This window comes from Hypanus sabinus, chromosome 8, assembly GCF_030144855.1.
Source record: "Hypanus sabinus isolate sHypSab1 chromosome 8, sHypSab1.hap1, whole genome shotgun sequence".
NCBI lineage: Eukaryota > Metazoa > Chordata > Chondrichthyes > Myliobatiformes > Dasyatidae > Hypanus > Hypanus sabinus.
The window spans coordinates 24582480-24595366 of record NC_082713.1 but is presented as its reverse complement, the minus strand read 5'-3'; the positions used below and the strand labels follow the sequence as shown (position 1 = coordinate 24595366).

General features: G+C 46.0%; 1 protein-coding gene across 2 annotated transcripts in view; it reads left to right on the top strand.

The window, feature by feature from the left end:
- The window catches only part of LOC132397709 (cytokine receptor common subunit gamma-like), a 56255-nt gene that overhangs the window by 29308 nt on the left and 14060 nt on the right, over window positions 1-12887 (top strand). For both annotated transcript variants that reach the window (XM_059976481.1, XM_059976480.1), the window contains exons 4-5: window positions 1514-1656; window positions 5134-5293. In XM_059976481.1, the coding sequence (XP_059832464.1) occupies window positions 1514-1656; window positions 5134-5293 (303 nt within the window). The remainder of the gene's footprint in view (window positions 1-1513; window positions 1657-5133; window positions 5294-12887) is intronic.

Sequence of the window (12887 nt, the reverse complement as noted above, 5' to 3'; positions counted from 1 at the left end):
CGGGAACCTGGGGACTTGTGGAAACTTTGTGGTGATTTCTTTTGAACTTGTAGTCCTTTAATATCTTTGGACTATTTTTACTGTGCCCATAGTCTGTTTCTTTATCAATTATGCTATTGTTTGCACTGTTGTAACTACGTGGTTTTGTGCAAGTCTTGTAGTTTTAGTTTTTGGTCTTGTTTTTGTCTGGTGGATTTGGAGCTCCTTTCCGTAGAATGCGCTGAGACGATAGCACGATATTAATACGTAGCAGCCTCTCCGGACTCTGGATTGGGGATTGCCAAACGTTATGTGGATTTCCTGGTGTAGTCTGCTTTGTCATATGCTGTTGTGATATCATTCTGGAGGAACGTTGTCTCATTTTTTAACTGCATTGCATTTGTGGTTTCTAAATGACAATAAACTGAATCTGAATCTGAGATGTTGTTGACTTGCATATCATCATGTTCATTTCTGCTGATAGCATTCAATTATGTAATGGTTTGCTTTGAATTTTAAGGCAATCTATCCTCAAAAGATCAATGGTGAGCTCAGTTGCAAAGCTAGATTTTTTGCTCATTTGGATTTCAATATTTGGCTGATTTGCCAGTTAACTTGATTCTACCCAATTCTCTTTATCAATGGTTTCTGATTTGTTATTGTGACTGAGTTGCAGCACTGGGTCCAACCCCAGCAATGACCTTAGCGTTATAATCATTAACTTACAATCAAAAAGTAAGTCTGTAATTTATTTAGTAAGAAATTAAACTTTAATATAAATGATAAACGAATAGTTACACATACTTTAATAACCAGGTGAAGAAATGAATCTTTGAGAAAAAGCTTCAAAGAAATGTCTTAGGCAAGTTAATTTTGAGTTTTAAATCTCTGATCAAAGAGAGACCAACATTTAGTTTGAAAGTTTCAGATGGGATGGTAGCGTAGTGCTCAACATAAGACTTTAGAGGGCTAACAACCCACATATACTTTCCTCCACTGGCTGGAAGAGTCTGTATATTTATTCTGTGACTGTTTGGATTTCCTCCAGGTGCTCTGCTTTCCTCCCACTTTCCAAAGACATATGGTTAGGGTTAGTGAGTTGTGGGCATGCTACCTTGGCACCAGAATCATGGAGAGACTTGGAGGCTGCCCTGCACACTCCTCGCTGATTTGATTCGGTGTGCAGTACACATTTCACTTTGTGTTTTGCACTTACAGGTGACAAATAAAGCTAATCTTTTATCTTTTGAAAGTTTCATGATCACGATTGTTGACTCCAGCTTTTTATTTCAGATTAATTCATATCATCTGGACAGTATGCAATCAAACACATGTACAGATCTGTAGCCAATGTGTCTAGATAGTTAATGATGTGGGAAGTTTTCTTTCATATCCTACAGATGAGGAAATTGCAATATCCAATCTTTGGATTGAATTTGAACTGATGCCAAAATTCTTCTGATGAAGCTCCACTCTGAAAAGCTTGGATTAAGCTCCTTTTCTAACAGGACTAAAATTCTTTGCTACATTTCAGTGCAACCCTTTCCACCTGGAAACCTGAGAGTCAATACTACAGAAAACAATGGTCTCCTCCTGAAATGGGACGCTCCAATGCGCACAGAGAGATGTTTGGAATATGAAATCAGGCACCGGAATAATAAGGACAAGGAGTGGCAGGTACAGAGTGGCAGTGACTATGCCATGAACATGAGTTTCCTGTCGAGGCTAATAACTAACTCTGGAGAGTGGGTTAGAGCAGCAGAAGTGGTGTAACACCTGCCACTATCAATTAAGATGAAGGGTTCCTCCCTCGGGCAACTGGATTGGATCTCTGTTGGTCTTTCCGCACACTGAAGGCCATCTGCTTTACAGCTGGTAAAATAGACATAGAGCTTTAGAATAATGCACGTAAATCAGCCATGATGGAATGGTGGAGCAGGTTCAATGGGTGAATGGCCTAGCTCTGTTCCCATATCTTAAAGTCTTTTGGCTCAGCTTGTACATGGCAACCAAGATATCTTCCTAAGCTGGTTCCATATGCCTGCATTTCGGCCATATCCCTTTACAACTTTCCTATACACGTATAAACCTATCCAAATGACTTCCAACTGTTGTAATTGTTCCTGCCTCCCCCACTTTCTGTGGAAGCTCATTCCATATATCCACCACCCTCTGTGTGAAAATCTTGCCCCTGTTCCAACTGAAATGATATCAGTTTAAAGCTGTTTCATAGAAACAAAATGACTTAGGGAAAGATCTTGATATCCTGGTCTCTCTGCCTGGAATCACCACATTACTCCATGAAACTGAAAGGATCGTCTGCATCTATATATGTCTGAACTGGTTGTCCCATTTTAGCATTTCACCTGTTCATGATTTTTTTTTCAAATTTCCTTGTGCTATTTCCAGTAGCGTTTTCTATTTTCTTATACACCGCATATGGATTGATTGAGTTTTCAGTAGTTCTCAAAGGTATTTTATCACTTCCTTAAGTCCCATTTATCCTTAAAAACAATGCATTTCCATAATGTCATTATCTGCTCAGTCATAAGGGTTTAGAAATGAAGTATTTTCCAATTATTTTCAAAATGCAAGTACGTAAGAATACTCCCAAAGTTGAGTTTGGATGAAGGGAGATTTATTCTACATCCAGCTTCCCAATTTGACTTGGAGCACTTGATTATTAACTTTCTTTCAACAGCTTGTCATTGCAGAATGGCATTAAAATATGTAACATAAATGTTATCAAACAAATTTTGACCCATGAAGATTTAAAAAAAAACTGTATGAGCTGGCAATGAAAATAAAAGAAAATGCTGGAACTTCTTAGAAGGACAGGCTGTCGCTGTGGGACCGTTTCACATAGAAGCCCTTGCCTTAGACCTGGGAAGGAGAGAAATGAAGTTTGTTAAGCTGCAGGAAAGAGCAGGGAGGGAAGATGTCTCCGATAAGGTAAAATTAGGGTGACCATGGAGTTAAGCTGTAAACAGGGTATCTAGTTAGTGAGTGAGTAGTTTTCTGGTCACCCGTTGACTGCTTTCTGTAATTGGTGTTCATAATGTGGCCTTCCCTAACTTACTGAAACCAGGTATTAACTAAGAAGCTGTTTTGCAGAGTCCCTGTTCTTTGCAATGGGCATCTTGAGTTCCTGACTGCAAAAAGTTTTAACTCCCCTACTCACTCCCATGCTGTCCTAGTGTTCTTGTCCCATGCACACTCATGCATCCATGATGAAGGTTCTCGATCTGAAACATCAGTTGTCCATTTCCATCCATAGATGTTGCCTGACTTGATGAGTCCCTCCAGCATTTTATGTGTTGTGTCCATCCATCTTAATTTTCTAATTTCTTTTTTCACCTTTCCTAATCCCCTCAATCACCTGATCCCACCTGCCCATCATCCAATCCCCACCTGGTTCAACCAGCATCTATCCCTTGGACTAATGAACCACTTCTCCATTCCATCCCCTTATGGTTATACACTGGCAGTCTTTCCTCTTCCATCCCAGAGCTGATGTAGGATCTTGATCGTAAACATCAGTTTTTACCTTTTGCCTCCACAGATGCTACCTGACCGGCTGAGTTCTTCCAGCACTCTGTGCTTTGTTCTAGGTTTCGGCTGTCTCATTTGTCTTCAGACAATAACTGATACCATCAGAGTCAGGTTTATTATCACCGGCATGTAACATGAAATTTGTTATCTTAGCAGCTGCAATTCAATGCAATACGTAATATAGAAGAGAAATAAAAATATAAATAAATGAATAAATAAATAAATAAATAAATAGATAAATAAATAGATAGATAGATAGATAGATAGATAGATAGATAGATAAATAAATAAATAAATAGATAGATAGATAGATAGATAGATAGATAGATAGATAGATAGATAGATAGATAGATAGATAAATAAATAAATAAATAAATAGATAGATAGATAAATAAATTACTTATATTGAATAGATTTTAAAATGTGCAAAAGACCAGAAATACTGTATGTTAAATAAAGTGAGATAGTGTCCAAGGGTTCAGCGTTCATTTAGGAATCAGATGACCGAGGGGAAGAAGCTGTTCCTGAATCATTGAGTATGTGCCTTCAGGCTTCTGTACCTCCTACCTGATGGTAACAGTGAGAAAAGGGCATGCCCTGGGTGCTGGAGGTCCTTAATAATGGATGCTGCCTTTCTGAGACACCGTTCCCTGAAAAAGTCCTGGTTGCTTTGTAGGCCAGTACCCAAGATGGAGCTGACAAACTTTACGACCCTCTGCAGCTTCTTTTGGTCCTGTGCAGTAGACCACCCCCCCCCCCATACCAGTCAGTGATGCAGCCTGTCAGAACGCTCTCCGCAGTACATTTATGGAAGTTTTTGAGTGTATTTGTTAATATGCCAAAACTCTTCAAACTCCTAATGAAGTATAGCCACTGTCTTACCTTCTTTATAACTACATCAATATGTTGGGACCAGATTAGATCCTCAGATATCTTGACACCCAGGAACTTGAAACTGCTCACTCTCTCCACCTCTGATCCCTCTATGAGGATTGGTATGTGTTCCTTCATCTTACCCTTCCTGAAGTCCACAATCAGCTCTTTCGTCTTACTGATGTTGAGTGCCAGGTTGTTGCTGCAGCACCACTCCACTAGTTGGCATATCTCACTCCTGTACAGCCTCTTGTCACCATCTGAGATTCTACCAACAATGGTTGTATCGTCAGCAAATTTATAGATGGTATTTGAGTTGTGCCTGCCCACACGGTAATGTGTATATAGAGAGTAGAGCAGTGGGTAAGCACACACCCCTGAGGTGTGCCAATGTTGATCGTAAGTAAGGAGGATATGCTATCACCAGTTCACACAGATTGAGGTCTTCCGGTTAGGACGTCGAGGATCCAATTGCAGAGGGAGGTACAGAGGCCCAGGTTTTGTAACTTCTCAATCAGGATTGTGGGAATGATGATATTAAATGCTGAGCTACAGTCGATAAATGGCATCCTGATGTAGGTGTTTGTGTTGTCGTGGTCTAAAGCCCTGTGGAGAGCCATTGATATTGCATCATTGAGACTGAGGACACATTGTTAAGTACTGTATTTCGATTTTAAACTCATCATCACATTTGACTACATTCCACTTTTTCATGATTTCTCCAAGTAGAAAGTATCGATCACGGTGCAGACAAGGTTTAATTTGGCGAGTGTGGATCCAATGATGCTCTACACCTTTCAAGTGAGAAGCAAGATTAACGTATATTGTGGCACAACTGAGCTGTGGAGTGAGTGGAGCCTCCCTGTTTCCTGGGGAAATTTTATCACAGGTAAACAACATTACTGTATAATCTTGGAATCGTAGAAACGTACAACACAGTTCATTTGCTTCTTTTGTCCTTTATTTATTTGGTCAATTCCTTTTGGTAGGCCTGAAAACTGCAATCAGATAATGCATTCAGAATCAGAATCAGAATCAAGTTATCACCGGCATGTGTCGTGAAATTTGTTAACTTAGTAGCAGCAATTCAATGCAATACATAACATTGCATAAATAAATAAATTAGTATATGAATATTGGAGATTAAAAGTCATGCAAAAACAGAACAAATATATATTGAAAAAATGAGGTCATGTTCAAGGGATCAATGTCCATTTAGGAATTGGATGGCAGAGGGAAAAAAGCTGTTCCTGAATCGCTGAGTGTGTGTCTTCAGGTTTCTGTACCTCCTACCTGATGGTAACAATGAGAAAAGGGCATACCCTGGGTGCCAAGGGTCCTTATTAATGGATGCTGCCTTTCTGAGACACTGCTCCCTAAAGATGTCCTGGGTACTTTGTAGGCTAGTACCCAAGATGGAACCAACTAAATTTACAATCCTCTGCAGCTTCTTTCGGTCTTGTGCAGTAGCGCCCCCCCCCCCCCCCCCACCTTACCAGACAGTGATGCAGCCTGTCAGAATGCTCTCCGTGATACATCTACAGAAGTTTTTGAGGGTATTTGTTGACATGCCAAATCTCTTCAAACTCCTAATAAAGTATAGCTGCATTGATATGTTGGGACCAGGTTAGCTGCCAATGTATCAATGCAGCTATAAGGAAGGCAAGACAAGTTCGGTCCTCAGAGATCTTGACACCCAGGAACTTGAAGCTGCTCACTCTCTCCACTTCTGATCCCTCTATAAGGATTGGTATGTGTTCCTTCGTCTTACCCTCCCTGAAGACCACAATCAGCTCTTTCGTCTTACTGACATTGAGTGCCAGGTTGTTGCTGCGACACCACTCCACTAGTTGGTATATCTTGCACCTGTACACCCTCTCATATCTATCTAAGATTCTACCAATAATGGTTGCATCATCTGCAAATTTATAGATGGTATTTGAACTATGCCTAGCCATGAGTATAGAGAGTGTAGAGCAGTGGGCTAAGCGCACACCCCTGGGGTGCATCAGTGTTGATTGTCAGTGAGGAGGAGATATTATCACCAATCTGTAGAGATTGTGATCTTCCGGTTAGGAAGTTGAGGATCCAGTTGCAGAGGAAGGTACGGAGGCCCGAGTTCCAGAACAGTATGTAGAAAAATATCCTTTCTCTTTACCTGTTTGTAACTCCTGTAAATCTGCACTGATTATGTTACTGGCCCTTCTGCAACCGCTTGGTGACAGTGATTGGTGTTCCTGCAGGAAAAGTTGAGTTCACAGATTCAGAATCACAGGTGATTATTTGGTGAGGGTGTTAAGTTCAGGAGGATCATAAACCTGTTGATATTGAACTCTGTATCCTACGGGAACTTGCAGGAAATAGGGATTCTGAAAGAAGATATCACACCCACGGATTCAGCAGCGCAGCAAGTACGGAAATTGCACTCATGAACATGAATGTGTCAGCTAATTATTCTTTCATTGTGATGGTATTTAACTCCATTCTTTTCATCGTAGCACTTGTCGAGACTTGAGCAAAACATAGCAATGTTTTGCTGCTTACTTTCATTCAGCCTTGCCTGAGAAATTAGACTGTCGAGTCAACTAACTCTGAAGACGAGTAGTATTTATTCCATATTTAGTTATTCCTTTCAGCTACAGTGTTGGCTTCATTTTCCATTTGAGATTAATAGTTAATGGCCCAATTTGGCCTAGCATTTATTGTTTTTGTTAACTTCCAACTCTATTCGCATTAAAGTCTATTGACCTGCTTCAGACAGACAGACAGACATACTTTATTGATCCCGAGGGAAATTGGGTAAGTGTCTTTTGCTCCACACTTGGGGCATATCCGAACATAGTGACAGCAAGTCTCGACCACACAAAGATGGACCCAGTAGAGAGAGATCAGCTCACCTTGGCTGTGAGATTCATTGGCCAGGTAGGGGACAAGCTACAGGTAATTGAACCTGTACTGCGTGAAGTTACAGAAGCAATGAGGCAGATAATCTTGTGCTGATTCAGTCTCACCTGGAGAAACAGGTATCATCCCTAGCTGCAACTGTACAACAGGTCACCACAGACAATTGAACTCGGATGTCTTGCAATTTTTTCTCTAATGGCCACCGTCCACAAGCTCACTGTGGACACCCAGCATCAGCTGACAGCCATTAGTGCTCTCATCAACACAATTCAGCAGCCTCTGGCCCTATCGGTCCCACTCCCAACATCTCACAGGTCCTCTTTTTCTGCTGCCCCGACAATCTTTGCTACCAATGCTCCAGCTCCGGTGCCCAGACCAGAACTGACTCCCGCGTCTGTACAGGAACTGAGTACTCCACCAGGAATTTTATTGACCAATATGAGCTTACTTTTCAAGCCCAGCCTGGTTATGGTGATGATGATGCGTGAAAACTGATGTACACGGTCACTGTCCTAAAAGGACCTCCACTCAACCTATTCAACGCTTTACGGGAGCAAGGATGCCCACAGCCCAGTCATTCCAACATTTCGTTGGAGAGCTAAGGGAGTTTTTGACCTTCCAGTACGGGGTCAGAAAGCTGCCCACCCACTCTTGGATCTGAACCAAGGCAGAGGGATGGTGAGAGCCTATGCAGTCAGGTAGAGATGGATTAGAATGAGAGATCTGCCTTCAGTGTGAAATAAATGCAGGGATCCAGCATTAGATCACTGTCTGGGATGAGCAGGATTAATCTGGCTATTCGAGTTGACCACCGGGTGACTGAGTGGCACAGGGAAAGAATGTTTCAAGCTTCCCACATGCCTTTTAATCACCGTCTTTCCTCACCCTCTCCCCCTCCCTCAGCACCCAGTCGACAGAGGAGCTGACGCAAGCAGGGTGCGTGCACCTGTCTCAGAAGGTATGAGAGAGGTGCAGGAGAACAGGTTCCCGTCTCTATTGTGGCGATCCAGAACATTTCGGTGCAGCATGTCCCAAGCATCCAGTAAAAGAGGATACCCATCAGCAGGGAGGGGAATCCTGACAGTCGGTTCTCTCTTCAGTCAGCTTCTCCTAATTGTGTAATGCTTGCAGCTTCCTTGTCGTGGAGGTCTCAGACCCATCAACTTAAGGCCCATGACTCCGGTGCAGCTGAGAATCTTGTGCACATCTCTCTAGCTCAAAGATGGGGGATTCTGACTCATGAATTAAGAGAAAAGAGCAACTTCAAGGTGCAGAATGGTCGACCTCTGGGCTCTGGCCATATCCATCTTTCCACCCAACCCCTTCAACTGGTGCTCAAAGGCAACCATAGTGAAGAAATCTCCTTTTACCTGGTTGAGTCACCCGAACTGCCACTGGTACTTGGTCTCCACTGGTTATCACGACATAACCCACAGATCAATTGGTCTCTGAAAACACTCCAAGAATGGGGTCCAGCATGCCTGTCTACCTGTCTGGGTCCAGCTCAAGCTCCATCCCATGTATCACCTCCTGTGTCAGCTAAGGATGTGGACCTGTCTACCTGTTTGGTTTCTGGCTGAATATGCCGATCTCCTTGATGTTTTCAGTAAAGGAAGCAGCACCCTGCCCCCGTATTAGCCATATGACTGTGCCATAGACCTCTTACTTGTAACTAGTCCTCCCCGGGGCCAGCTCTTTTCCCTCTCTCATCCTGAGTGGTGGCCATGGAGGAATACATCATGGAGGTATTGGCCGTGGAGTTCATCAACCTCGCCGGCAGGAGCAAGTTTCTTTTCTTGTGATCAGGAAATATTGCAAGCTCCATCCTTGCATCGATTATCGGCCCTGGAACAACTTCTCTATGAAGAACCACTACTCTCTTCCCCTACTGGCGTCTGCCTTCAAACATCTCCAGGGAGCAACCATGTTTTCCAAAATTGATCTGAGCAATGCTTACAGTCCGGTTCACATGAGGGAAGGGCATGAGTGGAAGACAGCTTTCAACACCTCTAATGGCCACTATGAGTAGCTGGTGATGCCTTTAGGCCTGGCTGTATTCTAGGCCTTGGTTAACAATGTGCTCAGGGACATGTTGAACCAGTTTGTGTATTTAGGTGACATCCTTATCTATTGCTGCTCTCATCAGGAACACGTCCAGCATGTCCGGAGAGTTCTCAGGTGGCTCCTCAAAAATAACCTGTACGTCAAGCTCAAAAAAATGTGAGCTCCACAAAGACCAGGTGTCATTTTAGGCTGTATGCTTGCCCCAAAAAATGTTCAAATGGACCCTAGTAAAGTTCAGACAGTTTCAGAGTGGCCCAAACCATCTACGATCAAAGAGGTACATCGCTTCATGGGGTTTGTGATGCACCATCAATAACTCACACTGAGACGTAAGGCGAGATATCGGCTTTTATTGACTGAAGAAGGAACCAGCAGTGAGTGACCATCATATTACATCCTGGAGAATGAGGCAGAGGATCAGACCTCGATCGCCTTTATACAGGGGCCTGAGGGAGGAGCCACAGGAGCAGTCAGAAGGGGGCGTGTCCAGACAGGCACATAGTTCACCACATTCACCCCCCCCTTTGTTTGAAAGAGTCCCCATGTGGCGAAGTTTCTTACAGGTCAAGTCTATCAGGTGGTCAAATCTGTTGCTGCGATCTACATAGCACCGGCTGTGAAAGGAGACTGAGGTTGTGCTGGTTCCAGCTCACGCATGTGTGAGGCACCTGGTATATAAGTGTCATGAGGAGTCCATGTAGGGCCTGGTGAGTACGGTGTCACCTCGGGTACAGGGTTCATAGTTACCGGAGAGTGTTCAGGGTAGTGGTCTGCTGCACCTGCGGGCGCCAGGTCGCGGATGGAGACCGTGTCCTCCCGCCCATCAGGTAAGACCACGTAAGCATACTGGGGGTTCGCATGCAGAAGGTGAACCCTCTCGACCAGCGGGGAGTATTTATTGCTCCTCACATGTTTCTGGAGCAGCCCTGGCCCCGGGGACATCAGCCAAACTGGTAGAGCGGTCCCAGTGACAGACTTCCTGGGAAAAGAGAATAGGAGTTCGTGAGGGGGGGGTGGGGCCACCATCCGACCACCTGGGCCCTCCAAGGGCTTGTGCTTGGCTCAATGATCCCCTCCCTGAGCAGCCACTGCAAGTGGTGTCGGTAGTGCAGCTGTCGTGTTGGATGGGATGTGTGTGTCGCTGTGTGTGTGTGGTCAATAGTGATGAAGTCCCACAGAACTGAGGATTCCGGACAGTGAGTGGTGGGAGGCGCCCGTCATATACCATAGTCACACTTTCGAGGTGGCTCTGGAAGTCCAGCCCCAATAGCACAGGTGCGCACAGATTAGGCATGACCAGTAGCGCAAAGGTCCGATATTCTGTGCCTTGCACCACCAATGTCGCTACACAACCCACCCGGATGTCTGCGGAATGCGACCCAGAAACCAAATGGATCTTCTGACTTACTGGCCGTGTTGCGAGTCCGCAGCGTTGCACTGTGTCCAGGTGAATGAAACTCTTAGTGCTGCCCGTGTCAAACAGGCATCTAGTCCTGTGCCCCTCCACCCAGATGTCCATCATGGACTTTGCAAGCTGGTGTGGGGCGCTTTGGTCGAGAGTCACAGTGGCCAGAATTGAATCGCCGTCGGGGTACCCGGTAAGCATCGGAGGGTCGGGGGTGGGGCGTGCTGACGCCGACAAAGATGGCTGCTCACATCCGGGGTACCCGGTAAGCATAGGAGGGTCAGGGGCGGGGCGTGCTGACGTCGACAAAGATGGCCGCCCACATCCGGGCATGCAAGATGGCGGCCCCCACGTTTCACCCGCAGCGCTGCACTCCGCTCGCAGTTTAGACTTACAGACCTTGGCGAAATGGCCCCGCTTTCCGCAGCTGGAGAAGGTCGTTTCTCGTGCTGGACAGCTGATGCACCATCAATAACTCACACTGAGACGTAGGCGAGATATCGGCTTTTATTGACTGGAAGAAGGAACCAGGAGTGAGTGTCTATCATACAAGGTCCTGGAGACTGAGGCCGATCTTCAGGCCGCAGGTCTCCTTTATACAGGGGCCTGTGGGAGGAGCCACAGGAGCAGTCAGCAGGGGCGTGTCCCGACAGGCACATAGTTCACCACATTCACCCCCCCTTCGTTTGAAAAAGTCCTCATGTAGCGAAGGTTCTTACAAGTCAAGCCGATCAGGCGGTCGAATCTGTCGCTGCGATCTACGTAGCACCGGCTGTGACCGCATAGGTGCCGGCAACATTGGCGATTGCACAGGGGACGGGGGTTGCGTGTGTTCTTGCCCACTAGGCGCCGGTGATCCCTCATGCATGTGCGAGGCGCCTGGTATAAATGTGTACGAAACGCCCGGTATACAAGTGTCGGGAGGAGTCTGTGTAGGGCCTGGTGAGTACGGTGTCACCTCTGGTGCAGGGTTCACAGTTACCGGAGAGCCTTCAGGGTAGTGGTCTGCTGCACCTGCGGGTGCCAGGTCGCGGATGGAGACCGTGTCCTCCCGCCCATCAGGTAAGACCACGTAAGCATACTGGGGGTTCGCATGGAGAAGGTGAACCCTCTCCACCAGCGGGGAGTATTTATTGCTCCTCACATGTTTCCGGAGCAGCACTGGCCCCGGGGACGTCAGCCAAACTGGTAGGGTGGTCCCAGTGACAGACTTCCTGGGAAAAGAGAATAGGCGTTCGTGAGGGGTGGCATTGGTGGACGTACATAACAGAGAGCGGATAGAGTGCAGTGCCTCAGGGAGGACCTCCTGCCATCGAGAGACCGGCAACCCTTTGGACTTGAGGGCTAAAAGTGTGGCCTTCCACACTGTGGCATTCTCCCGCTCTACCTGGCCATTACCCCGGGGATTATAACTCGTGGTCCGACTGGTTGCAATGCCCCTAGCTAGCAAGTACTGGCGCAGCTCCTCACTCATAAAGGAGGACCCTCTATCACTGTGGATATAGCAGGGATACCCGAACAGAGTGAAGAGCTGGCGCAGGGCTTTTATGACGGACGTGGCAGTGGTGTCGGGGCAGGGGATGGCAAAGGGGAACCGTGAGAACTCGTCAATAACACTGAGAAAATAGACATTGCGGTCAGTGGAGGGAAGGGGGCCCTTAAAGTCAACACTCAGGCATTCAAAAGGGCGGGTGGCCTTGACAAGTTGTGCCGTGTCAGGACAGTAGAAGTGCGGTTTGCACTCGGCACAAATTTGGCAGTCCCTGGTCATCGTCCTGATGTCCTCCAGGGAGTACGGCAGGTTCCGAGCTTTCACAAAATGGTAAAATCGGGTGACCCCCGGATGGCAAAGTTGTGCATGAAGGGCGTACAGCTGGTCGAGCTGTGTGCTAGCACATGTTCCCCGGGATAGGGCATCAGGGGGCTCATTGAGTCTGCCAGGCCGGTACAGGATATCATAGGTGTAGGTGGAGAGTTCTATCCTCCACCGCAAAAGCTTATCATTTTTGATCTTGCCCCGCTGTTGGTTGCTGAACAGGAACGCAACCGAGCGCTGGTCGGTCAGCACGGTGAATCTTTTGCCAGCAAGATAGTGCCTCCAGTGCCTAAC